Below are 27,616 nucleotides of genomic sequence, written 5' to 3'. Positions count from 1 at the left end.
TTGGTTTAGTAACGGGGATGGGTTCGTTGGTTTAATGACGGGGTTGGGTTAGTTGGTTTAGTGACCAGGGTGAGTTAGTTGATTTAATGACTGGGGTGAGTCAGTTGGTTTAGTGACAGGGGTGAGTTAGCTGGTTCAATGACAGGGATGGGTTAGTTGGTTTAGTGATGGGGTGATTCAGAGCTAGTTTTATTGAAAACGGAAGGAGCTGGGTCCTTTCTCTCGTGTTCAGTAATAGGTTTAGGCAGTGAGCGGTGGACGGGCTGCATTCACATCCGTGTGTGAGGGAATACACGGTGTCCATCCGTGTGTGAGGGAATATACGGTGTCCATCCGTGTGTGAGGGAATACACGGTGTCCGTCCGTGTGTGAGGGAATACACGGTGTCCGTCCGTGTGTGAGGGAATACACGGTGTCCGTCCGTGTGTGAGGGAATACACGGTGTCCGTCAGTGTGTGAGGGAATACACAGTGTCCGTCCGTGTGTGAGGGAATACACGGTGTCCGTCCGTGTGTGAGGGAATACACGGTGTCCGTCCGTGTGTGAGGGAATACACGGTGTCCGTCCGTGTGTGAGGGAATACACGGTGTCCGTCCGTGTGTGAGGGAATACACGGTGTCCGTCCGTGTGTGAGGGAATACACGGTGTCCGTCCGTCTGTGAGGGAATACACGGTGTCCGTCCGTGTGTGAGGGAATACACGGTGTCCATCTGTGTGTGAGGGAATACTCGGTGTCCATCAGTATCCTTAAGGAATAGGTACCACAGAGGCTGGAGTGCCTTATCTCCTGTTCCAAATCCATTCTGATTTATCCCCCCTCTCTGCTTCCTCCCCTTTAGAGATGTTCAGTATGTGCTAGTGTTTATAACTGGGTGATTGGTTTTTGACCAGATTAGAATAGATTACTTACAGTGTGGAAACAGGCCCTTCGGCCCAACAAAATGACACAGCCAGCTTTATTAATGGAGAATGAAAGAACGTGCTTATTTCGCAGTGGGGCTGACCTCTGGGCAGGGTAAGGATCCAGGAGGGAAAGGTGGAAAACAAACACCTCGTCAGTCTTTGCTGCCCAGGTTCACAAGATGGCTGTTGATCTATGACTTTGCAGAACCTCCTGGTCCATTCTGTTGGAATATTGACTGGATCACCAAGTAGGACTCCCCCTGTGCTTCTCTGAAATAGGGCCATGGAATCTTACCATGCAGGGATCTCGGCCTCTCCTAAAAGCTCCTATTTCTGACAGTGCTGCCTAAGTGATCGGTTTGGTCCCTGGTGTGAGCAAACAGCCCCTCTGACATACAGAGACAGAGATCCACCAGGGATCAATCAGAATGTGTTTGGGAAATAAAATGGGGTTAGTTCAGTGAAAAAAAGCTTTGCTTAAGATCATTGTCATAGAGTCATAGAGATGTACAGCATGGAAACAGACCCTTCAGTCCAACCTGTCCATGCTGACCAGATATCCCAACCCAATCTAGTCCCACCTACCAGCACCCGGCCCATATCCCTCCAAACCCTTCCTATTCATATACCCAGCTGAAAATGTGTTGCTGGAAAAGCGCAGCAGGTCAGGCAGCATCTAAGGAGCAGGAGAATCGACGTTTCGGGCAAGAGTCCTTCTTCAGGATTTCATATACCCATCCAAATGCCTTTTAAATGTTGCAATTGTACCAGCCTCCATCACTTCCCCTGGCGGCTCATTCCATACACGTACCACCCTCTGTGTGAAAACATTGCCCCTTTTAAATTTTTTCCCTCTCATCTTAAACTAAAGCCTTTAGCTGAGGACTCCCCTCCACTGGGGAAAATGTCTTGTCTATTTAACCTCTCCATTGCTCCCCATGATTTTATAAATCTCTATAACCTCAGCCTCGATGCTCTGGGCAAGATAGCTCAAGCCTATTCAGCCTCTCCCTATCACTCCAACCCTTGGCAACATCCTTGTAAAACTTTTCTGAACCCTCTCAAGGTTCCCGACATCTTTCCTCCAAGAGGGAGACACAGAGCACAATGGAGATGGTTGACAAAGGGAGCATTGAAGTTTAACTGGGACCTGATTTATAAAATAAGTGTCAGGGAGGATGGTTAGTCAGATACTATATTATTTGATAAATGGGTGTGTTTCTGGTGAGCGGCTCTGGAATGGGCTCAGAAAGTGTTGTTAAGCTCAGGAGCCATGGAGTATTATTTGCGTCTGAAAGATTAGTCCGAGCAAGAATGTGGCTCCGTTAAACAGCTGGAGCTGTTTGTGAGACCCTGTGATGTCCCCGGTCTCAGTTTACAGTTTGGTACAACAGTTAAAATGCAGTTCCACTTTGGTACAGTGATATTTTTGGAACAAACCATATGACATGTGTGCACAGGGACAAAACAGGCAGTGGCCTGTCAGCTGGTACAAGTTGTTGTTATTGTCGTTTGTCAGATCACTTGGATTAGAGAACCTTCTGGAATGTGTGTATCAGGAAAATGAACAGTCAGTGTGATAAAGCAGCCCCCACACAGCAGAGGGGAAGTATTTCTGATCTCTGCCTGGAGCACAGTCACATGGGATAGAAGGTCGCTCAGGGAGAGCCACCTATTGTCACCCCCAATCTGAACAGGGAGAAGCTGCGAGGTTATGGTGGTGGGATTGACTCTCGGTGAATCAGAGAGCTAACACACACACAATGGGCGGAATGGTCTCCTTCTGCACTCTTATCCCTCCTGTGAACCTCCATTTTCCCCTTTCCTCTGTCTTTGAGCCAGTCCAGTATCCAAATGGCTAGTTCTCCCTGTATTCCACGAGATCTAACCTTGCTAACCCATGGGGAACCTTGTCGAATGCCTTACTGAAGTCCATATAGATCACATCTACCGCTCTGGCCTCATCAATCCTCTTTGTTACATCCTCAAAAAACTCATTCAAGTTTGTGAGACATGATTTCCCACGCACAAAGCCATGTTGACTGTCCTTAATCAGTCCTTGCCTTTCCAAATACTTGTACATCCTGTCCCTCAGGATTCCCTCCAACAACTTGCCCACCACTGAGGTCAGGCTCACCGGTCTATAGTTCCCTGGCTTGTCTTTACTGCCCTTCTTAAACAGTGGCACCACGTTAGCCAACCCCCAGTCTTCCAGCACCTCACCTGTGACTATCGATGATACAAATATCTTAGTAAGAGGCCCAGCAATCACTTTTCTAGCTTCCCACAGAGTTCCAGGGTACACCTGATCAGGTCCTGGGGATTTATCCACTTTTAAGATGTTTAAGCCTTAAGACATCCAGCACTTCCTCCTCTGTAATCGGACATTTTCCAAGGTGTCACCATCTGTTTCCCCACATTCTATATCTTCCATGTCCTTTTCCACAGTAAATACTGATGCAAAATACTCATTTAGTATCTCCCCCATCTCCTGTTGTTCCACACAAAGGCCGCCTTGCTGATCTTTGAGGGGCCCTATTCTCTTCCTAGTTACCCTTTTGTCCTTAATGTATTTGTAAAAACCCTTTGGATTCTCATTAATTCTATTTGCCAAAGCTATCTCATGTCCCCTTTTTGCCCTCCTGATTTCCCTCTTTAGTATACTCCTACTGCCTTTATACTCTTCTAAGGATTCACTCGATCTATCCTGTCTATACCTGACATATGCTTCCTTCTTTTTCTTAACCAAACTGTCATTTTTTCTTGTCATCCAGTATTCCCTATATCTACCAGCCTTCCCTTTCACCCTGATAGGAATATACTTTCTCTGGACTCTTGTTATCTCATTTCTGAAGGCTTCCCATTTTCCAGCCCTCCCTTAACCTGCGAACATCTGCCCCCAATCAACGTTTGAAAATGCTTGCCGAATACCATCAAAATTGGCCTTCCTCCAATTTAGAACTTTAACTTTTAGATTTGGTCTATCATTTTCCATCACTATTTTAAAACGAATAGAATGATGGTCACTGGCCCCAAAGTGCTCCCAGCAGAGGGAGGAATAGAATTTATATGTAGACCCTCCAAAAATTGTAAATGACTATTGCTGCACCTTTACAGTTCAATGGATCTGGCTCAGGATAAACATAAAATTAAAATGTGATGGTTACATTTCCATTTCCAAAAGCATTTCAAACTGCAAAAGGGAATAAAGAGCATGTTTTGATCTCACGCTGTGGGATCCAATCTAAGAGCACGCCATAAAACATGGAACAGTACAGTGCAGAACAGGCCCTTCGGCCCTCGATGTTGCGCTGACCTGTGAACTAATCTGAGCCCAGCCCCCTACACTATCCCATCATCATCCATGTGCTTATCCACGGACTGTTTAAATCTCCCTAATGTGTCTGAGTTAACGACATTGGTGGGCAGGGCATTCCACACCCTTACCACTCTCTGAGTAAAGAACCTGCCTCTGACATCTGTCTTAAACTATCACCCCTCAACTTGCAGCTATGTCCTCTCATATGAGCCGATATCATTATCCGAGGAAAGAGACTCTCACTGTCCACCCTATCTAATCCTCTGATCATTTTGTATATCCCTATTAAATCCCCTCTTAGCCTTTTTCTCTCCAATGAGAACAGACCCAAGTCCCTCAGCCTTTCCTCAGAAGACCTTCCCTCCAGACCAGGCGACATCCTGGTAAATCTCCTCTGCACTTTTTCCAATGCTTCCACATTCTTCCATTTCTGCTTGTCCTTTGGCCAGATGCTTGGGAAAAGCTTTCATTTGTGTTTGAGTGGAGTGTGTATTGCACAGCAAGGAAGCATCGCCCCCTTCAGGGGAGAGGTCTCAGTGCAGGAGGCTGCCCTTTTGACACTCTCTCCCCAAAGCCCTAAGAGAACGGGGTAGGTCTGGGGAGGACATGGTTGTCCAGCTGTGTGCAGACGTTTCCCAGCTGAGGCCATGCAGCCTCCTTCATGCTATCCCAGATGAACCCCCCCCCTCCCCACCCCCCACCAGTTTGTAGATTGAGACTGGGCCTCACACAGAGAAGGTTCACTTGGGTGATCCCAGTGATTGGTGGACTGTCTTATGAGGAGAGATAGAGTAGATTGGGCCTGTATTCAAGGGAGTTTTGAAGAATGAGAGGTAAACATTACAAGGTTCTTATCGATTTGACTGGGTCGATGCAGAGAGGCGGTTTTCCCTTCTGGGAGAGTCTAGGACCACAGGCTATCATCTCATAGTAAGGAGTCACCAAGTTGGGATAGAAATGAGGAGGAATTTCTTCTCCCAGAGTGGACTGAGTCTGTAGAATTCTTTACCGCAGAGGCTGGGTCATTAAGTATATTCAAGGCTGATTTAGACAGGTTTCTAATCACTGAGGGGAGTCAAGGGTTAAACGGAAAAGGCAGGAAAGTAGAATTGAGGATGATCAGATCTTCCATGATCTCATTGAGTGGGGGGAGCAGACTCAGTGGGCTGAACGGCTTACTTCTGCTCACATGTCTTATGGTGCTCCCATCTCTCGCTGGGCGTGTTTTCAGTAAGGATGGGGTGGGGGGCAAAGGGCACACCAAACAGATTGGGTATTAAGTCGGACAGGTTGGACCGAACGGGTCTGCTTCCATGCTGTACATCTCTGTGACTCTATAAGTCAGACCACCTTCCCACCTATCACCGAGCTCACTCCCATAATTCCTCAGGGTGGCAGTGGGTTGTCCACTCACCGCATCTTAAATAAATCCAGGGACGGGTCAGTTCGGCTTGTGACAGGTTTGGTAACCCGGGCAGTCCTCTGCTGGTGCCATGACACCCAAAAGAGGCACCTCAGCGATGAGGCGTGTGGCACGTTTCCAGGAAGTGGGACCTTCCCCCCCAGACGTTGGAAGTGGAGAACTTGGGGCAACTGCCGGAAAGCATGAGCTGACCATTCGGTGTGACACGGTGTTCCGTATCCTGGCTCAGGATGACTGGGTTATGAAGAGGCTGCTGGAGCCCTGCGCCTTACACTGATCTGTTGTACCTGTGCTCAGCTCACTCAGAGTAGGGCACTCACTTTACTGTCACATTGCTGTGACATGTGAATACTCCCAGGACTTGACAGAACTTCAGACCATGACTGTAGTCAGACCAGAGTACCCAGGCCATTCTCAAAGGCAGTCTAGCCCCTACTCTGCCTCCCCCAGTAAAATGCAGCCTCTTGCCCTGTGGAATGATGGGAGTTGGCTCAGCCTCCATGACAGATCTCCTCACCCATGAGAGTCAGTGACCTTAGTTGCTGAGCCCGCCAGAGAGCCCCTCCTATTAGAGTCAGCTGGGGAGGGCTCCCCACTCCCCTCTTTGCAGTCTACAAAGTCAGTCAGTGGACCAATGTTTCTAATGTTACAGCCTTGCCCTTCACTTAAATGTAAGTAGACAGATCAAAAATGATGGGGAACCCACTCCAGGCCTTTCTAGTGAGAGAGTGTGTGGTGTTTAATTATTTATTACTACCCCACCAACAGCGATAAAGCACATCGTGGAGCTCCCTCACACTGAGAGCTCACAAGGGGTGATAGGAGGGGTATCTGCACAGATGGGGATGCAAAGGCAACTGCACTGGCACATCTTAAGGGCCCCTGCTGGATTGTGGGGATGAAACGACCTGAGTCAAACTGTTGAGTTGTTGTTCTGTTTCGTTGGCAGTTTGTAGATATCGAATTTTCAGTGATTTTCCCAAGTTGCTTTTTCACTGGTCACTGGCGTTTGGGGTTTGAGACTGAGAAAGGAGAGCTCCCAGTATCCTTGCTGTCATCCGTCCACGTTGCTTTCTCTCATTGCTGCTTTGGCGACATTTGCGGATTCTGGTGACTCTGTCACCATTTCAGTTCAAACTAGCTAGCTGTGAGTCACTCCTCTGTAACTCCATTATCGTTCAGTGGGGAGTAAAACATGAGGTTCTTGATATCTCACTGAGATTCAGTACCGTTTGAGAGGGGGGGGGGGGGGGTGCCCTGAGGTTGAGAGGCGACTTAACTGAAACACACAAGATAATCAGAGGGTTAGATAGGGTGGACAGTGAGAGCCTTTTTCCTCAGATGGTGATGGCTAGCATGAGGAGACATAAATTGAGGGGTGATAGATATAGGACAGATGTTAGAGTTAGTTTCTTTACTCAGAGAGTAGTATGGGTGTGGAAAGGTTCTAATGGAACGCAAGCTCCCTCTACCCTTTTGTACACGTTTACTTTCCTCCACAATGTTGTAACACGATATGCCTGGCGGTGGTTTGTTTATACGACACGGGGTCTGAACTGGATGTGTTCCATTTCCAGGTCACCCAGCACCAGAGATCACTTGGTACAAAGACGACAAGGAGATGGACCGATACTGCGGCCTTCCCAAATACCAGATATTCCGCTACGGGAAGAAGCACTCTCTTCACCTGTATAAGTAAGTGGGGGAGCGGTGATATCACTGCCCAGGGCCTAGACTGGAACTTCAGGGTGGTTTCAAATCCATCGCAACTGGTGGGATTCAGATTTAGCTAGTTATACCGCAAACCTTATATTAACCAGCCCCTAAGGGACCAGGAGCATGCCAGGTGATCAAATATTCCAGATAATCGAGAGGTACGCATCACCGCAGTAAGCCCTGACCAAGCAAAGTTAAAAATCACACAACACCAGGTTATAGCCCAACAGGTTTATTTGGAAGCACACTAGCGTTTGGAACGCTGCTCCTTCATCGTGTAGGATGGGGGCAGGATCATAGGACACAGAATTTATAATAAAAGATCAAAGTCAGTCCATGTGACATTTTATAAATTCCTATCTTGGAAATAGAACCAGTCTGACTCAAGATTGGGATTCAGGCAGACTCTAACCTCACACCTTTAATGTATTGTATGAGCGGAGATGTCACTTTTTATAAAACCTTGAGTGATCTCGGGGCTGTAACTTGAAAGACGTTCTGGGATTGACATATTCATCAACTGAAACCTGCATCCTCATTCTAACTGATTAAAGATTTAACAACAATCTAGGATTTGTTCAATACATCACATCAGGTGTATGACACTTTGATCTTTTACAATAAATTCTTTGTCCTATGATCCTGCCCCACTCGCTACCTGATGGATTAGTAGCGCTCTGAAAGCTTGTTCTTCCAGATACACCTGTTGGACTATAAGATAGTGTTGTGTGATCTTTAACTTTGAGATATCAACATCCCTCAAAAAATCCTGTGTAAAAACACTGCTAAAACCAATGTACAAATACACAGTTAGTAATAGAAATGTAATTAGAACATAGAACATTCCAGCGCAGTACAGGCCCTTCGGCCCTCGATGTTGAGCTGACCTGTGGAACCAATCTGAAGCCCATCTATCCTACACTGTTCCATTATCACCCATATGTTTATCCAATGACCATTTAAATGCCCTTAAAGTTGGTGAGTCCACTATTGTTGCAGGCAGGGCATTCCATGCCCCTACTACTCTCTGAGTAAAGAACCTACCTCAGACATCTGTCCTATATCTATCATCCCCTCAATTTATGTCGCCCCGTGTTAGCCATCACCATCAAAGGAAAAAGGCTCTCACTGTCCACCCTATCTAACCCTCTGATTATCTTATACGTCTCAATTAAGTCACCTCACGTCGTGTTGCTATGGTCTGGAGATGGAGGAGTCCAAGGACCTGCATGTCCTTGGTGGAGTGGGAGGGGGAGTTAAAGTGTTGAGCCACTTGCGAAACGTTTCAGAGAACACCTCTGGGACACCCGGACCAACCAACCCAACTACCCCGTGGCTCAACACTTCAACTCTCCCTCCCACTCCACCAAGGACATGCAGGTCCTTGGACTCCTCCATCTCCAGACCATTGCAACACGACAGTTGGAGGAAGAGCGCCTCATCTTCCGCCTAGGAACCCTCCAACCACAAGGGATGAACTCAGATTTCTCCAGTTTCCTCATTTCCCCTCCCCCCACCTTGTCTCAGTCCCAACTCTTGAGCTCAACACCACCTTCCTAACCTGCAATCTCCGCTCCCACCCCCTCTCTGGCCTATCACCCTCACCTTGACCTCCCTCCACCTATCGCATTTCCAACGCCCCTCCCCCAAGTCCCTCCTCCCTACCTTTTATCTTAGCCTGCTGGACACACTTTCCTCATTCCTGAAGAAGGGCTCATGCCCGAAACGTCGATTCTCCTGTTCCTTGGATGCTGCCTGACCTGCTGTGCTTTTCCAGCAATACATTTTCAGCTCCGTATTTTCTACAATAGCCTACCATGGGGAACCTTATCAAATGCCTGACTGAAATCCATATACACCACATAAACCACTTTACCCTTATTCACCTGTGGGGGCTAACACCTTCAACATATTATTTAGCTATCACCATTGTTAACAGCTAACCTGACAATGTAACTTTTTAAAAAAAGGTTTTGTGATTTACACATGAAAGAAGTGAAACTATCACGGTATTCTAACAGATAAAAGGCTTAACAGACAATCAATTTCTCATTGTATAATTTCAGTTACATCACACTGTAAATGTTTGCTATAAATTCTGTGTGTTAGGATTGAGCCCTCCACTATCACCTGATGAAGGAGCGACGCTCCGAAAGCTAGTGTGCTTCCAATTAAACCTGTTGGACTATAACCTGGTGTTGTGTGACTTTTAACTTGGCCTAAAATTACCAGGGTTGTCTCTACTCCCCTTCTTGAATTTGCGATCCTCCAGTCTTCTGGCACTATTCCTGTAGACAAGGACGACATAAAGATCAAAGCCAAAGGCTCTGCAATCTCCTCCCTGGCTTCCCAGAGAATCCCAGGGTAAACCCCCTCCAGCCCAGGGGACTTATCTATTTTCACACTTGCTAGAATTGTTTAACACCTCCTCCATGTGAACTTCAATCCCATCGAGTCTAGTAGCCTGTATTCTCTTCAACAACATTGTCTTTTTCCAGTGTGAATACTGAATACTGACAAAAAGTATTCATTTAACGCTTCCCCTATCTCCTTGGACTCCACGCACAACTTCCCACTACTGTCCTTGATTGGCCCTAATCTTTCAGGAGGTTTAACCATCATGGTTTTATTTTATTCATAGCACAAATACTCAGATATCTCAGTAGATCGCAGTACATGAAGTTGATAGTTTTTACTGGTTTATCAAGAGTACTGGTTGATTAAGGTGCCAGTTAGAACAAAGTCTGCTATATCTAGAATTGTCAGCTGATCTCAGTGACGGTGACCCGGAAACTATAGTTGATTGTTGTCAAAACCCATCTGGTTCAGTAATGTCCTTTTGGGAAGGAACCTGCCGTCCTTACTTTACACGGGACTCCAGACCCACACCAGTGTAGTTGATTTCTGAATTGCACCCTGAAATGGCTATAGGAAGCCACTCAGTCTGAGGACAGGCCGGGTGTGCCAATGTCAGTGACACACGCTTCCTGTGAAAGAATGTGGTTAAAAATATTCTTGAGAACGGAAAGTCAGGTGAAGGAGTTGCAATCCCGTCCTGCCGTTCACATTTCCACCTTCCACCAGTTTACTTACCTGCATGAAATATCTTTTCGCTTGAGTCTAATCTTTGCTGATCCTCAAGTTTAAAAGAAATACAGAAGGAAGCCATACTTTTCCAGTGCCGTGTGCTGCTGGTACACCTCATACTGCCTGTGGGAGGGAGCCTGCTCTGTCCACTGCAAATATCATGGTTTGGGAGGTTCTCAATGACTCTTAATCCCCAGGTCTTCACTGCATCAAGAACATACAGTACTGAGCAGACCCTTTGGCCCATCTGCTTGATGCTGGTGTTCATCCTCCACATGAGGCATCTCCTGTTAGCAGCCTTCCTGTCTATTCCTTGCCCTGAATGTATCCAATTCCCCTTTTAAATGTGGCTGCCCATCTGTCTCTTGGTGGTAAGTTCTTTCCTGATGAAGAGCTTATGCCCGAAACGTCGATTCTCCTGCTCCTCGGATGCTGCCTGACCTGCTGCGCTTTTCCAGCGCCACACTCTTGATGCAGATCTCCAGCCTCTGCAGACCTCACCTTCTCCTCCTTGGTGGTAAGTTCTCCCCATGCATCGGGGGTGGACGGTGGTAGTGTTGCTCCTGGTTTCCCTGTCGGATAGACGGCCTGCATTGCTTTACCCACCTGGCACAGGATGTAGACACTGTGACGTCTCCCAGCTTGGTGATGCTACCTTAGTTGATCAGCCAGTAGAGAAGCATGTTGCTTGTTCTTGTCTCCCAGATTTTGAGGGGTCAGTATTCCTCTTGGTGCGCTCTGTAATATGGTCAATTCATATTGGAGGGTCTGGATCATTGCCTGATTGCATTGTGTCACCTCAACAAGAACATACACTGTCGGAATGGAATAAGGCTGTTTGGCTTCACCATTCAGTCTGTTTGTGAGAGGCCCAGAGTCCTGGACATTTCCCCTAATAATCTCTGATTGCGTTACTTAGCAAGAATCAGCATTAAAGAAAAAAGTACTCAGTGCCGACCCTCCCCTACCTTCTGACACAGAGTTCCAAATTTCAGAAGAAAGAAATAGTCTCCTTAACCACAGAGCTGAAAATGTGTTGCTGGAAAAGCGCAGCAGGTCAGGCAGCATCCAAGGAACGGGAGAATCGATGTTTCGGGCTGGAGGCCTTCTTCAGGAATGAGGCCTCAATCCTGAAGAAGGGCTGATGCCCGAAACGTCGATTTTCCTGCTCCTTGGATGCTGCCTGACCTGCTGCGCTTTTCCAGCAACACATTTTAAGCTCTGATCTCCAGCATCTGCAGTCCTCACTTTCTCCTTACCCACAGGGTCAACCCTAATTTTAAAACAGGGCACTCAGATCTACTTCCTGAATTAAAAGCAAAATCCTGTGGATGCTGGAAATCTGAAACGAACACTGAAAGTGGAACTCAGCAGGTCTGTGCACGGAGGACCAGAGTTAACTTTTCGAGTCTGAGGTCACTTTTCTTCAGAACTCTGCAGCCCAGCTTCAATTCCAGCTGCCCCAGACGTGCATTATCACGTGACTGAAAACAAAACCAAAAATGCTGCATGTCACTGTGGGTCAGGTGGCATCTGTAGGGAGAGACAGAGAGAGAGAGAGAGAGAGACACAGAGGGAGAGAGGGAGAGAGCGAGAGAGAGAGCGAGAGAGAGGGAGAGGGAGAGCGAGAGGGAGAGAGGGAGAGAGCAAGAGAGAGAGCAAGCGAGAGAGGGTCAGGTGGCATCTGTAGGGAGAGACAGAGAGAGACAGAGACACAAAGCGAGAGAGGGAGAGAGAGAGAGGGAGAGAGAGAGCGAGAGAAAGAGGGAGAGGGAGAGGGAGAGGGAGAGGGAGAGGGAGAGAGAGGGAGAGAGCAAGAGAGAGAGAAAGCGAGAGAGGGAGAGAGAGAGGGAGAGAGAGAGAGAGCAAGCTTATGTTTCAGGTCTCGATGACTCTTCATCAGAACTGCATCAGTGTGTTAAAACGTGTCTGAGCAGGTTGATAGAGAGGTATTTATCAAGATATATCACAGATTAGCTTCCTGTAGATTGACAAACTTCAACTAGACAGCCCACACAGTGCAGAATGAGGCCATTTGGCCCATTGTGATGTGTTCTATCCCCCAGTGCCAACCTCATGCCCTTTCCTCATGTACCTGCACCCCATTTCTTTCCAAATAATCAATCCTTTTGAATGCCTCAGTTGAACCAGCCTCCATCACACTTCCAGACAGTGCATTCCATACCCCAACTATGTACTCCCTCAACCATCCACTGAGGACAAATCTCCATAGCAACAGCAGATTGCACCAAACCGTGTGAGTACAGGGTACACCTCTTGTTCCTGCGAGCACGGTGTAACTGCTTTATAAATGTATATACTGTGTGCAGCCGTTTCAAAACTCAGTAAGAAACATTTGTAGCTACAATTCCCTCAGCTAACACTCAGTCAGAATCCCAGCTTCATAATATCAAAGTGAAGTTCCTCTCTCGCTCTCTCTACTCCGCACTGTGAAGGGAATCTGAGTGAAACAGAGGAAAGACCAAGCATTGCACTGTCAGGCTGGCAGAACCCAGAACTCAAAAGTCCCAAGGATGCCCAGAATCCAGCCCGGGATCACACACAGCATCCAGCCCGGGATCACTGACCCACAGTATCCAGCCCAAGATCACACACAGCATCCAGCCAGTGATCACTGACCCACAGTATCCAGCCCGGGATCACTGACCCACAGTATCCAGCCCGGGATCACACACAGCATCCAGCCAGTGATCACTGACCCACAGTATCCAGCCCGGGATCACTGACCCACAGTATCCAGCCCGGGATCACTGACCCACAGTATCCAGCCCGGGATCACTGACCCACAGTATCCAGCCCGGGATCACTGACCCACAGTATCCAGCCCGGGATCACTGACCCACAGTATCCAGCCCGGGATCACTGACCCACAGTATCCAGGCCAGGATCACTGACCCACAGTATCCAGGCCAGGATCACTGACCCACAGTGTCCAGCCCGGGATCACTGACCCACAGTATCCAGCCTGTGATCACTGACCCACTGTCTCCAGCCCGTGATCACTGACCCACAGTATCCAGCCCGTGATCACTGACCCACAGTATCCAGTCTGGGATCACTGACCCACAGTATCCAGCCCGTGATCACTGACCCACAGTATCCAGCCTGTGATCACTGACCCACAGTATCCAGCCCGTGATCACTGACCCACAGTATCCAGTCTGGGATCACTGACCCACAGTATCCAGCCTGTGATCACTGACCCACAGTATCCAGCCCGTGATCACTGACCCACAGTATCCAGCCTGTGATCACTGACCCACAGTATCCAGCCCGTGATCACTGACCCACAGTATCCAGGCTGGGATCACTGACCCACAGTATCCAACCCGTGATCACTGACCCACAGTATCCAGCCTGTGATCACTGACCCACAGTGTCCAGCCTGTGATCACTGACCCACAGTATCCAGCCCGGGATCACTGACCCACAGTATCCAGCCCGTGATCACTGACCCACAGTGTCCAGCCTGTGATCACTGACCCACAGTATCCAGCCCGTGATCACTGACCCACAGTATCCAGGCCAGGATCACTGACCCACAGTGTCCAGCCCGGGATCACTGACCCACAGCATCCAGCCTGTGATCACTGACCCACTGTCTCCAGCCCGTGATCACTGACCCACAGTATCCAGCCCGTGATCACTGACCCACAGTATCCAGTCTGGGATCACTGACCCACAGTATCCAGCCCGTGATCACTGACCCACAGTGTCCAGCCCGTGATCACTGACCCACAGTATCCAACCCGTGATCACTGACCCACAGTATCCAGTCTGGGATCACTGACCCACAGTATCCAGCCTGTGATCACTGACCCACAGTATCCAGCCCGTGATCACTGACCCACAGTATCCAGTCTGGGATCACTGACCCACAGTATCCAGCCTGTGATCACTGACCCACAGTATCCAGCCCGTGATCACTGACCCACAGTATCCAGCCTGTGATCACTGACCCACAGTTTCCAGCCCGTGATCACTGACCCACAGTATCCAGGCTGGGATCACTGACCCACAGTATCCAACCCGTGATCACTGACCCACAGTATCCAGCCTGTGATCACTGACCCACAGTGTCCAGCCTGTGATCACTGACCCACAGTATCCAGCCCGTGATCACTGACCCACAGTATCCAGCCTGTGATCACTGACCCACAGTATCCAGCCCGGGATCACTGACCCACAGTATCCAGCCCGGGATCACTGACCCACAGTATCCAGCCCGGGATCACTGACCCACAGTATCCAGCCCGGGATCACTGACCCACAGTATCCAGCCCGTGATCACTGACCCACAGTATCCAGCCTGTGATCACTGACCCACAGTATCCAGCCCGGGATCACTGACCCACAGTATCCAGCCTGTGATCACTGACCCACAGTGTCCAGCCCGGGATCACTGACCCACAGTATCCAGCCTGTGATCACTGACCCACAGTGTCCAGCCCGGGATCACTGACCCACAGTATCCAGCCTGTGATCACTGACCCACAGTGACCAGCCCGGGATCACTGACCCACAGTATCCAGCCTGTGATCACTGACCCACAGTATCCAGCTGGGATCACTGACCCACAGTATCCAACCCGTGATCACTGACCCACAGTATCCAGCCTGTGATCACTGACCCACAGTATCCAGCCCGGGATCACTGACCCACAGTATCCAGCCCGGGGTCACTGACCCACAGTATCCAGCCCGGGGTCACTGACCCACAGTATCCAGCCCGTGATCACTGACCCACAGTATCCAACCCGGGATCACTGACCCACAGTATCCAGCCCGGGATCACTGACCCACAGTATCCAGCCTGTGATCACTGACCCACAGTGTCCAGCCCGGGATAACTGACCCACAGTATCCAGCCTGTGATCACTGACCCACAGTGTCCAGCCCGGGATCACTGACCCACAGTATCCAGCCTGTGATCACTGACCCACAGTGACCAGCCCGGGATCACTGACCCACAGTATCCAGCCTGTGATCACTGACCCACAGTATCCAGCTGGGATCACTGACCCACAGTATCCAACCCGTGATCACTGACCCACAGTATCCAGCCTGTGATCACTGACCCACAGTATCCAGCCCGGGATCACTGACCCACAGTATCCAGCCCGGGGTCACTGACCCACAGTATCCAGCCCGGGGTCACTGACCCACAGTATCCAGCCCGTGATCACTGACCCACAGTATCCAACCCGGGATCACTGACCCACAGTATCCAGGCCGGGATCACTGACCCACAGTATCCAGCCTGTGATCACTGACCCACAGTATCCAGCCCGGGATCACTGACCCACAGTATCCAACCCGGGATCACTGACCCACAGTATCCAGCCCGGGATCAATGACCCACAGTATCCAGCCTGTGATCACTGACCCACAGTATCCAGCCCATGATCACTGACCCACAGTATCCAGCCCATGATCACTGACCCACAGTATCCAGCCCGGGGTCACTGACCCACAGTATCCAGCCTGTGATCACTGACCCACAGTATCCAGCCTGTGATCACTGACCCAGAGTATCCAGCCCGTGATCAATGACCCACAGTATCCAGCCTGGGATCACTGACCCACAGTATCCAGGCCGGGATCACTGACCCACAGTATCCAGCCCATGATCACTGACCCACAGTATCCAGCCCATGATCACTGACCCACAGTATCCAGCCCGGGGTCACTGACCCACAGTATCCAGCCCGGGGTCACTGACCCACAGTATCCAGTCTGGGATCACTGACCCACAGTATCCAGCCCGTGATCACTGACCCACAGTATCCAGGCCGGGATCACTGACCCACAGTATCCAGCCCGGGATCACTGACCCACAGTATCCAGCCCGTGATCACTGACCCACAGTATCCAGCCCGGGATCACTGACCCACAGTATCCAGCCCGGGATCACTGACCCACAGTATCCAGCCCGGGATCACTGACCCACAGTATCCAGGCCGGGATCACTGACCCACAGTGTCCAGCCTGTGATCACTGACCCACAGTATCCAGCCTAGGATCACTGACCCACAGTATCCAGCCTGTGATCACTGACCCACAGTATCCAGCCCGGGATCACTGACCCACAGTATCCAGCCCAGGATCACTGACCCACAGTATCCAGCCCGGGGTCACTGACCCACAGTATCCAGCCTGTGATCACTGACCCACAGTATCCAGCCTGTGATCACTGACCCACAGTATCCAGCCCGGATCACTGACCCACAGTATCCAGCCCGGGGTCACTGACCCACAGTATCCAGCCCGGGGTCACTGACCCACAGTATCCAGCCCGGGATCACTGACCCACAGTATCCAGCCCGGGATCACTGACCCACAGTATCCAGCCTGTGATCACTGACCCACAGTATCCAGCCGGTGATCACTGACCCACAGTATCCAGCCCGTGATCACTGACCCACAGTATCCAGCCCGTGATCACTGACCCACAGTATCCAGCCCGGATCACTGACCCACAGTATCCAGCCCGGGGTCACTGACCCACAGTATCCAGCCCGGGGTCACTGACCCACAGTATCCAGCCCGGGATCACTGACCCACAGTATCCAGCCCGGGATTACTGGCCCACAGTATCCAGCCTGTGATCACTGACCCACAGTATCCAGCCCGGGATCACTCCACAGTATCCAGCCTGGGATCACTGACCCACAGTATCCAGGCCGGGATCACTGACCCACAGTATCCAGCCCGTGATCACTGACCCACAGTATCCAGCCCGGGATCACTGACCCACAGTATCCAGCCTGGGATCACTGACCCACAGTATCCAGCCCGGGGTCACTGACCCACAGTATCCAGCCCGGGGTCACTGACCCACAGTATCCAGCCCGTGATCACTGACCCACAGTATCCAGCCCGGGATCACTGACCCACAGTATCCAGCCCGGGATCACTGACCCACAGTATCCAGCCCGGGATCACTGACCCACAGTATCCAGCCCGTGATCACTGACCCACAGTATCCAACCCGGGATCACTGACCCACAGTATCCAGGCCGGGATCACTGACCCACAGTATCCAGCCCGGGATCACTGACCCACAGTATCCAGGCCGGGATCACTGACCCACAGTATCCAGCCTGTGATCACTGACCCACAGTATCCAGCCCGGGATCACTGACCCACAGTATCCAGCCCGGGGTCACTGACCCACAGTATCCAGCCCGGGATCACTGACCCACAGTATCCAGCCTGTAATCACTGACCCACAGTATCCAGCCCGGGATCACTGACCCACAGTATCCAGCCCGGGATCACTGACCCACAGTATCCAGCCCGGGGTCACTGACCCACAGTATCCAGCCCGTGATCACTGACCCACAGTATCCAGCCCGGGATCACTGACCCACAGTTTCCAGCCCGGGATCACTGACCCACAGTATCCAGGCCGGGATCACTGACCCATAGTATCCAGCCCGGGATCACTCCACAGTATCCAGCCCGGGATCACTGACCCACAGTATCCAGCCCGGGATCACTGACCCACAGTATCCAGGCCGGGATCACTGACCCACAGTATCCAGCCTGTGATCACTGACCCACAGTATCCAGGCCGGGATCACTGACCCACAGTATCCAGTCTGGGATCACTGACCCACAGTATCCAGGCCGGGATCACTGACCCACAGTATCCAGCCCGGGATCACTCCACAGTATCCAGCCTGGGATCACTGACCCACAGTATCCAGTCTGGGATCACTGACCCACAGTATCCAGTCTGGGATCACTGACCCACAGTATCCAGTCTGTGATCACTGACCCACAGTATCCAGCCTGTGATCACTGACCCACAGTACCCAGGCCGGGATCACTGACCCACAGTATCCAGCCCGGGATCACTGACCCACAGTATCCAGCCCGGGATCACTGACCCACAGTATCCAGCCCGGGATCACTGACCCACAGTATCCAGCCCGTGATCACTGACCCACAGTATCCAGGCTGGGATTACTGACCCACAGTATCCAGCCCGGGATCACTGACCCACAGTATCCAGCCCGTGATCACTGACCCACAGTATCCAGGCTGGGATTACTGACCCACAGTATCCAGGCCGGGGTCACTGACCCACAGTATCCAGCCCGTGATCACTGACCCACAGTATCCAGGCTGGGATTACTGACCCACAGTATCCAGGCCGGATCACTGACCCACAGTATCCAGCCCGTGATCACTGACCCACAGTATCCAGGCCCTGCTCACCTGTAGCTCCCAGCTGAGCGGTGCAGAGCTCCGTCAGTATTTACCTGAGTTTACCTGCACCCATACCTTCTACCTCTCACTGGTACCAATGCCAATTTACTTTGATGAAGCTACATTAATGATGGTGAGGGATTCCACATACATTTTGTTTAGTCAGGATTCATTCTGAGTGAGTGAGTGAATGAGTGGAATAAATATGACATTCCATTATAAGAAAGGCTTTGTGCGGTGTAAAATGTGTTTTAAGTTTTGGTTATTTTTTCCCCTCCTTTGTCTTTATTCTAAGACGGGATGTGAGTGTCACTGGCAGGTCCAGAATTGGGCGGCTGTTCCTGATTTCCTCTACATAGAATCAGTACGCAAAGTGGCCATTTGGCCCGTTGGATCTTCACCAACCCTTCGAAAAGCATCCCACCCAGATCCCTAACATATCCCATAATTGCACATTGACCTTGAGTGAATCCACTGAGCATGCACCTCCCTGGACACTATGAGGCAGTTTAGCACGGCCTGTCCACCCTAGCCTCCACTTCTTTGGACTGTGGGAGGAAACCGGGGCACCCGGAGGAAACCCGCGGGGAGAATATGCAAGCGCCGCATGGACAGGCACCCGAGACTGGGATTGATTCTGGGTCCCTGCCGTTCTGAGGAACTGAACAGCTTGCTGGGGATATTTCAGAGGGCCGGTACTCCTTTGGTGTGCGGGTCTGCGAGGTCCGTGCGAAGTAGTGAACCCAGAAATCAATGTGTCAGCTCGCAGGTAGTGTGGGACCTTACAGTGGGCTGCACAGGGTTAGTGAGAGCAGTGACCCAGACTGGGTAAGGACAACGGGTTTCCCACCCCACAGGGCATTAGTGAACCGGATGGGTTTATCTGAAAATTGACGAATGTTGTCACAGTCACAGACCCTGAGACTCAGGTCCAATCCTAGATTGACATCAGTTGAATGGACACAGTGCAATTTGAAAACCGTGTCTCCAGCTGTGTCCATTCAATTGATGTCAATCTCGGATTGGACCTGAGTCTCAGGGTCTGTGATTAGGTTTTGCAGAGCTTAGTGCAGACAGCAATCAGATAATATTTTAAAAAGTTCTGAAATTAAGGGGAATAAATAAAGAGATGCCATTCTGAATGGCTGGCTTTGTCAATATCCAAATGACCTGGAATTAATGTGATTGAATAAAAAATAAACCAGCAACAATACTCTGATCTGCAGCAAGTGGTTAGGATTTGTAATGTGTTGCTTTAAATGGGGTAGATACAGGACAGTCCAAAGATGTGCAGGTCAGGGTGAATTGGCCAGGCTAAATTGCCCGTTGTGTTAGGTGCATTAGTCAGAGGGAAATGGGTCTGGGTGGGTTACTCTTTGGGGGGTCGGTGTGGACTGGTTGGGCCGAAGGGCTGTTTCCACACTGTAGGGGATCTAATCTTAAAAAAAAACTCACAAAGAGAGATGGGATAAGTACTGGGAGGGGAAATAAATTTGTAGGAACGCAGGCACGTGTGGGGTTGACTGGACTGGTGGAGGGTTCAGTGTGTCGAATGGTCACCTCGTGTGGTGTATTGTCCTTCCATTCAATGTCTGGGTAAATATTACAACAGTGCATCATAAAATAATCTTCTTGGATCCCTTAAATAATTGTCTCTCCCGAACTGGCTAATGGAAGTGTGATAGGTGTGGTTAGTGTTAACATTATGAAAAATAATACATGGTCATGTTACAGTCCCAATGGGCCATCGTCAATCAATGTAACCAAAGACCCATATTTACTGATCAATTCCCCCGTTGAAGAAATTGTCTCCAAGGTTCCACAACTGACATTTTATTCCCTAGAAATCAGAACCAATGCAAATTAAACATGAATTAACATGCAGGGTTCACTCCATATTTAAAAGTAAGTTTTACTTTAGGTGATCAATATAACACAAATTTATTTTAACAACTGCAGACACCATATCACCTCCCCAACAACACAGAGCAGATCCACTGCTTTTCAACTGAGGAGACAGTGAGGACGGCAGATGCTGGAGATCAGAGTCGCGACTGTGGCGCTGGAAAAGCACAGCCGGTCAGGCAGCATCTGAGGAGCAGGAGAATCGGCGTATCAAGGATGAGCTCTTCCATCAGGAACCCGACCGACCACAAGGCATCAATGTTGATTTCACCAGTTCCCTTATCTCCCCTCCCCCCCCACACCTTACCCCAGATCCAGCCCTCCAACTCAGCACTGCCCTCTTCAACTGTCCCATGTGTCCATCTCCCTTCCCACCTATCCACTCCTCCCTCTACTTTGACCTATCACCATCAACCCCACCTCCATCCACCTGTCCCATTCCCAGCTACCTTACCCCCCAGACTCGCCCCCCCCCCCCCCCCCCCCATTTATCTCTCAGCCCCATTGCCCCTCCCCCACACTCCATGAAGAGCTTTATGCTCGAAATGTTGATTCTCCTGCTCCTCGGATGCTGCCTGACTGCTGTGTTTTTCCAGCACCACACATTTTGACTGCTTTCCAGCTTAGCTTGATATCCCAGGTTCCCTACAGACTCCTTTAAATGGCCCCATCAAGAAACCTGTTTGGTCAGTTCTGGTTAAACACATACACACACACTCTCTCTCTCTCTCTCTCTCTCTCTCTCTCTCTGTTTCACACACACACATCCCACCCACTCGGGCAACTGTCTGTGTAGAGTTTGCACATTCTCCCCGTGTCTGTGTGGGTTTCCTCCGGGTGCTCTGGTTTCCTCCCACAGTCCAAAGATGTGCAGGTCAGGGTGGATTGGCCGTGCTAAATTGCCCGTAGTGGTAGGTGCATTAGTCAGGGGTAAATGTAGGGAAATGGGTCTGGGTGGGTTGCTCTTCGGAGGGTCGGTGTGGATTTGTTGGGCCGAAGGGCCTGTTTCCACACTATAGGGAATCTAATCATATTCTCTCTCTTTGTCTTTCTCTCTCTCTCTCTCTCTCTCTCTCTCTCTCTCTCTCACACACACACACATATTCTCTCTCTCTGTCACACACATACTGTCTCCCCATTTGGATAATGGACACCCCATGATGATAGTGGTAACTGCATGTTAAAAAACTAGGGGCTAGGAGATAAGAACTTAAACAAGGAGTTAGCAAGTTGAAAGGGATCATGGGAAATCCCAAGCTTTTTATACATATATCAGGAGCAAGAGGGTAGTCGAGGAAAGTGAGGTCGAGAGTGTGGTGCTGGAAAAGCACGACAGGTCGGGCAGCATCTGAGGAGCAGGAGATTCGACGTTTCAGGCCAGAGCCCTTCATCAGTATACTTGGAGCTGGACAAAGTGGGTGAGATCCTTAACAAATACTCTGCATGAGTATTCAGAAGGAGGAGGACCTGGTGGATGGAGAGTCTAGAGAAGATATTCTGGGGCACGTCCGTATAAAAAAATAGGTGGTGTTGGATGTTTTGAAAAAGCCTTAAGGTAGACAAGTCCCCGGTGGGGGTGGGGGGGTGGGGAAGAGGGGGAGGGGGGAGGAGCGGAGTGGGGGGGGGGGGGGGTTTGAGGTATATCCCAGAATGCTGAGGGAGGAGATTGCTCGGGCCTTGTATGAAATATTTGTATCCTGTTTGATCAGAGGACTGGAGAATAGCTCAGCGTAGGAAGGGCAACAGGGATAATTGGGTGGGGTGGGGTGACAGTGATAAGGAAACTACTGGAGAAGGTTCTTAGGGAAGGAATTTATTCACATTTGGGGAAAAACAATGGGCCTATTAGTGGCCGGCAGAATGGCTTTGTGCAGGGAAGGTCTTGTCTCACGAACATAATTGAGTTTTTTGAGGGAGTGACAAAGATTCATGAGGGCAGAGTGGAAGGTCTTATCTGTATGGTCTTTAGCAAGGCCTTTGAACAAGATCCCTCATGGTCAGCTGATCCAGAGGTTGTCTGTGTAAATGATTTGGAGGAGTGTGCAGGTGGCCTGGACAGTAAGTTTGCAGATGACACAAGGACTGTGGGAGCTCCAGAGAGTAAAGAGGATCGACAGAGGATACACCAGGATATAGATCGGCAGTGGGCTCAGATGTAGAAGTGGCAGACGGAAATTAATCCAGACAAATGCGAGGTGATGCATTTTGGAAGGTATAATGAAGGAGGGAAGTATACAGTAACTGGTAGAATCCTCAGTAGCATCAACGTACAGAGGGATCTGGGTGTACAGTTCCCCATTTCACTGAAAGTGAATAAGATGGTCAAGAAGGCACATAGCATACTTACCTTCATCACTTGGGTAATAGTGTATAAAAATTGGCAAGATATGTTACAACTGTAAAGAACTTAAGTTCTGCCACATTTCAAATATTGTATACAGTTCTGGTCATCATACTACCAGAGGCTTTGGAGAGGGTACAGAAATTAGCTATGAGGAGAGATTGGACAAACTTAGTTTGTTTTCACTTGAATGTTGAAGGATCAGGGGTGACCTGGTAGACGTTTCCAAAATTACAGGAGGCATGGATGGAATGGATAGTTGGGAGTCTTTTCCAGAGAGTATAAACGTCAGTTACTAGGGGACGTAGGTTTAGGGTAAAAGGGGTAAAGTTTAAAGGAGATGTGAGAGGCAGGTTTTTTCACACCGAGGGTGGTTTATGTCTGGAAGGTGCTGCCAGGGTAGGTGGTGGAGCCGGGTACAATAGCAATGTTAAAGAGGCATTGAGACAGATAAATATAGACAGGGAATAGAGGGTTATGGACCACACAGAGGCAGGAAGATTTTAGTTTAGAAAGGCGTTGTGTCAGCACAGGATTGGTGGGCCGAAAGGCTTGTTTTTTGTGCTGTACTGTTGTACACGGTATAAAATGACCATCCAGATTCTTCAATTCATTCCAGTTTCCATACGTACTTCATATTTAACTATCTTCTCACCTTGATCACCCTGATCTTCTCACCTTGATAAGCTCAGGATTCCATTTATAACCTTGTGATCATTTTGAGAAACCATTTAATGTGTCTGTCAATGATGGTGAAACCAGAAGGTTGATTTGACAGGAACCTGTTTCATTTTTAGGCTCCTTGTTTAATCAATTTGTAATCAAGCCCATCGTTAATTTACTCTTGCTGCATAGTCATGGATTCAGGATTTTACAGTACAACGGTTGACCATTCGGCCCATTGGCTGTGTTCTGGTTTTGATGTTCCTTATGAAGCTCTTTTCGTCCTTCTTATCTAACCCCAGCTCTGCTCACTTAACCATCTAGCTTCCCTTTAGCATTCAACCCAATCCCTTCAACAATGAGGACTCACATTCTCACCACTCCCAGGGTTGAGAAATTCCTCCTGACTGCCCTGTCCAATTTATTACAGCGTCATATAGCATGGAAACAGATCCGTCGGTCCAACCAGTCCATGCTGACAATGTTCCCAAAATAAACTAATCCCACCTGCCTGTGTTTGACTTATATGCGTCCAAGTCTTTCCAATTCATGTGCTTATCCAAAGGCCTATACATGTTGTAACTGTACCTGCACCCACCACTTCCTCTGTTAAGTTCATTCCACACGTGAGCCACACTCTGTGTAAAACAAAATGTCCCTTAGTCTTGAAAATTCCCACCCCAGGGAAAAGACACCTGCTATTCACCTTATCTATACCCCTCAAGATTATATAAACCTTTATAAGGTCACCCCACAACCTCCGTCGCTCCATTGAAAAAAGGTCCCTGCATATCCAGCCTCTATTTAGAACTCCAGCCTTCCGGGCAACATCCTGGTAACTCTTTTCTGAACCCCCTCCAGTTTAATAATATCCTTCCTATAGCAGAGTGACCAGAACTGGACACAATACTCCAGAAGAGGCCTCAACATGACGTCCCAACTCCTATACTCAAAGATCTGAGCAATGAAGGTAATCGTGCCAAACACCTTCCTAACAACCTTGCCTACATGGGATGCAAACTTCAAAGAATTATGTACCTGAACCCCTCGGTCTCCCTGTTGTACAACACTGCCCAAGGCCCTACGTTTGATTATATAAGTCGCACCCTTGTTTGTTTACCTTGTTCTGTTCACCTCTTGATCTGTGCGTCCTTGTTTGCTATGACCCACCTGTACTGCATGTAAAACAAAACTCTTCACTGTACTTGGGTACATGTGACAACAATAAATCAAAACAAATTAAGCTCCGCCTGCCACTCCTCAGCCCTTTGGCCCAACTGAGGACTGTCTTATAATGATGACCTTTCTGGAGAGCAGACCCACATCCTGTTCACTCTTTCCTGACAGTTTAACCCTCTCCATTCTGCTGTTGCCTCTGCAAACCTCTCTCTCTCTCTCTCTCTCTCTCTCTCTGAGAGATGGCACTCAGATCAGCCTTTAGTGCTGTGGCTTTGGTAGCGTACATATGAAGGGAGTTCACTTCATTGTCTGTTTAGCCTCCATAGGGTCACCCCCTCCACGTGACATTCCTGATGAAGACAGCAGCTGTCTTTTCCCGCAGTAAGTGCGAGGAGCTCTCAGACGGAGACAGATAGTGCTGAGTGGGAATAAAACCCGGCAGCTGGAATATTACGTGGGAAAATGCGAAGTTCTTGTTGCTAGGAAGATTAAGAGAGCACTGGATTACTTACCTGGAGATTGATTGCACAGTTCCAAGGTGATCCAGGTCACAGAGACGTACAGCATGGAAACAGACCCTTCGGTCCAACTTGTCCATGCTGACCAACTATCGTAAACTAATCCAGTCCCATTTGCCAGCACTTGGCCCATATCTCACTAAACCCTTTCTATTCATGTATCCATCCGGATGCCTTTGAAATGCTGTAACTGTACCAGCCTCTACCACTACCTCTGGCAGCCATGTGTGACTCACTGTGTTGGTGTGAAGGTAGAGCGCATTCTGGAATACACAACAGGCCCTTTGGCCCATTGAGGCTGCACTGACAAAAACAGCTCTAAATCTGAAATGTTGATTCTCCTGCTTCTTGGACGCTGCCAGACCGGCTGTGCTTTTCCAGCAACACACTCTCGACTTTGCTGCAAACCTACACTCGTCCCGGTTCCAGCTTTATCCATCGCCTCGATGTTACAACTGCTCATCCAAGTGCTTTTTAAGACTTTGAGGTTTCCCGGCTCAATGGCTCTCCTAGGAAGTACATTCCAGACCCCCACCCCAACCCTCTGGGGTGGGGGAATGGTTTCCTCAAATCCCCTCTGAGCCCCCAGTGTTTCACCTTAAAACTATGCCCCCTTAGATAATAGACTCTTAAAAAAGGTTAATGGGATCCTGTCATTTGGCACAAGGGGAATTAAACCTGAAGGTTCAGATCTCATGCTTCAGTTAGACACAGCATTCGGTGAGACTAGATCTTGAATACTGTGTGCAGTTTTCATAGAAATCATAAAATCTCTACAGTGTGGAAACAGGTCATTTGGCCCAACAAGTCCACACCAACCCATTCCCCTACCCGTTTATTCTATATTTCCCCTGACTAATGCACCTAACCTACACATCCCTGAACAGTACGGGCAATTGAGCACAGCCAATTCACCCTGACCTGCACATCTTTGGACTGTGGGAGGAAGCCAAAGCACCTGGGGAAAACCCACGCAGACACGGAGAGAACTTGCAAACTCTACACAGACAGTCGCCCGAGGCTGGAATCGAATCCAGTTCCCTAGCGCTGTGAGGCAGCAGTGCTAACCACTGTGCCACCATTTTGGTATCCTTATCTACGGGAGGATGCAAATACAATGGAGGTTGTTCAGAGGAAGTTTACCAGATTGATCTATGGAATGGGTGGTTTGTCTGATGAGGAACAGACTGGTGCTCGTTTCCACTGGAGATTGGAAGACTGAAGGCTGATTCGATTGAGATGTATAAGGTCCTAAATGGTCTTGACGAGGGGGATGTGGAAATGATGTTTCCTCCTGTGGGTCAATCTAGAGCCAATGGGGCACTCTTTTAGATTTGGGGTCACCCTTTCAGGAGAAAGATGAGGGGGAGTCAGTTGTCTTTGAGTCCGATGGGATTTTGGGGTTCTCTGCCTTCGAAGACAGTGGAGAAGGGTGACTGAATAAGTTTAAGGTAGAGGTGGAAAGGTTCCTGTACAGCAGGAGAATCGAGGGTTATCAGGGATATATGTGAAAGCTTAAGGGACTGAGCATCCTCTTCCTGCTCCACGATGGCTCAGTGGTTAGCACCACTGCCTCACAACGCCAGGGACCCGGGTTCGATTCCAGCCTCAGGTGACTGTCTGCCTGGAGTTAGCACATTCTCCCCGTGTCTGGGTGGGATTCCTCTGGGAGCTCTGGTTTCCTCCCACAGTCCAAAGATGTGCCAGATAGGTAGATTGGTTATGGTACATGGGCTGCAGTGTGCAGGGATGTGCAGGCCAGTTGGATGAGCCATGGGAAATGTACGGCTACAGGGGTGTGTGGTCTGGGCTGGAAGCCATTCAGAGGGGCAGACTCTGTGGGCCGAATGGCCTCTTTCCACATTGTAGAGGTTGTATGAACCTTCATTCTAGAGCTAAATTACGGGGGAAAACAGGACAGATAGTGAAAATCTGGAACACTGTGTCCCAAAAGTGGGAAATGCAGAGTTGCAGGGATAGGGTGGAGTGGTAGGGTTTTGATGGGATGCTCTTTACAGGGCTGTTGTGGACTCAATGGGCTGAATGGCCTGCTTCCACACTGTAGGGATTCTGTGAAAGGAGCCATTGAGGCTGTGGTCATTTGCTGTTTTGACGTATCAAGGAACCAAGGGTGGGAGAAGACAGAGAACATCTCACGGGATTGGCAGAATAGGCTTGAGGGACTGAATGGCCTGGTGAGTTGGACGTGTCTCTCAGAGTAATCAGTCCACACTTTACACTGTATTTCCCACGTCAGTGCGGGCTGTCTTCAGTGAGCTGAGCAGGTTTATGGTGAGAGGGGCCAGGTGTAACCAGGCGATGTTT

General features: G+C 49.5%; 1 protein-coding gene across 3 annotated transcripts in view; it reads left to right on the top strand.

Annotated features, from left to right (window-relative positions):
- The window catches only part of alpk3a (alpha-kinase 3a), a 102,186-nt gene that overhangs the window by 17,291 nt on the left and 57,279 nt on the right, over positions 1-27,616 (top strand). The window contains exon 3 of one of the 3 annotated variants that reach the window (XM_072553154.1): positions 7,223-7,340. In XM_072553154.1, the coding sequence (XP_072409255.1) occupies positions 7,223-7,340 (118 nt within the window). Of the gene's footprint in view, positions 1-7,222; positions 7,341-23,791; positions 24,565-27,420; positions 27,487-27,616 lie in introns of those variants that run through there. The other 2 variants (XM_072553157.1, XM_072553155.1) reach the window with 2 other exon arrangements.

This window comes from Chiloscyllium punctatum, chromosome 33 (genome assembly GCF_047496795.1).
Source record: "Chiloscyllium punctatum isolate Juve2018m chromosome 33, sChiPun1.3, whole genome shotgun sequence".
Lineage (NCBI taxonomy): Eukaryota > Metazoa > Chordata > Chondrichthyes > Orectolobiformes > Hemiscylliidae > Chiloscyllium > Chiloscyllium punctatum.
The sequence above is the reverse complement of the archived record's forward strand: the minus strand, read 5'-3'. Positions and strand labels throughout refer to the sequence as shown.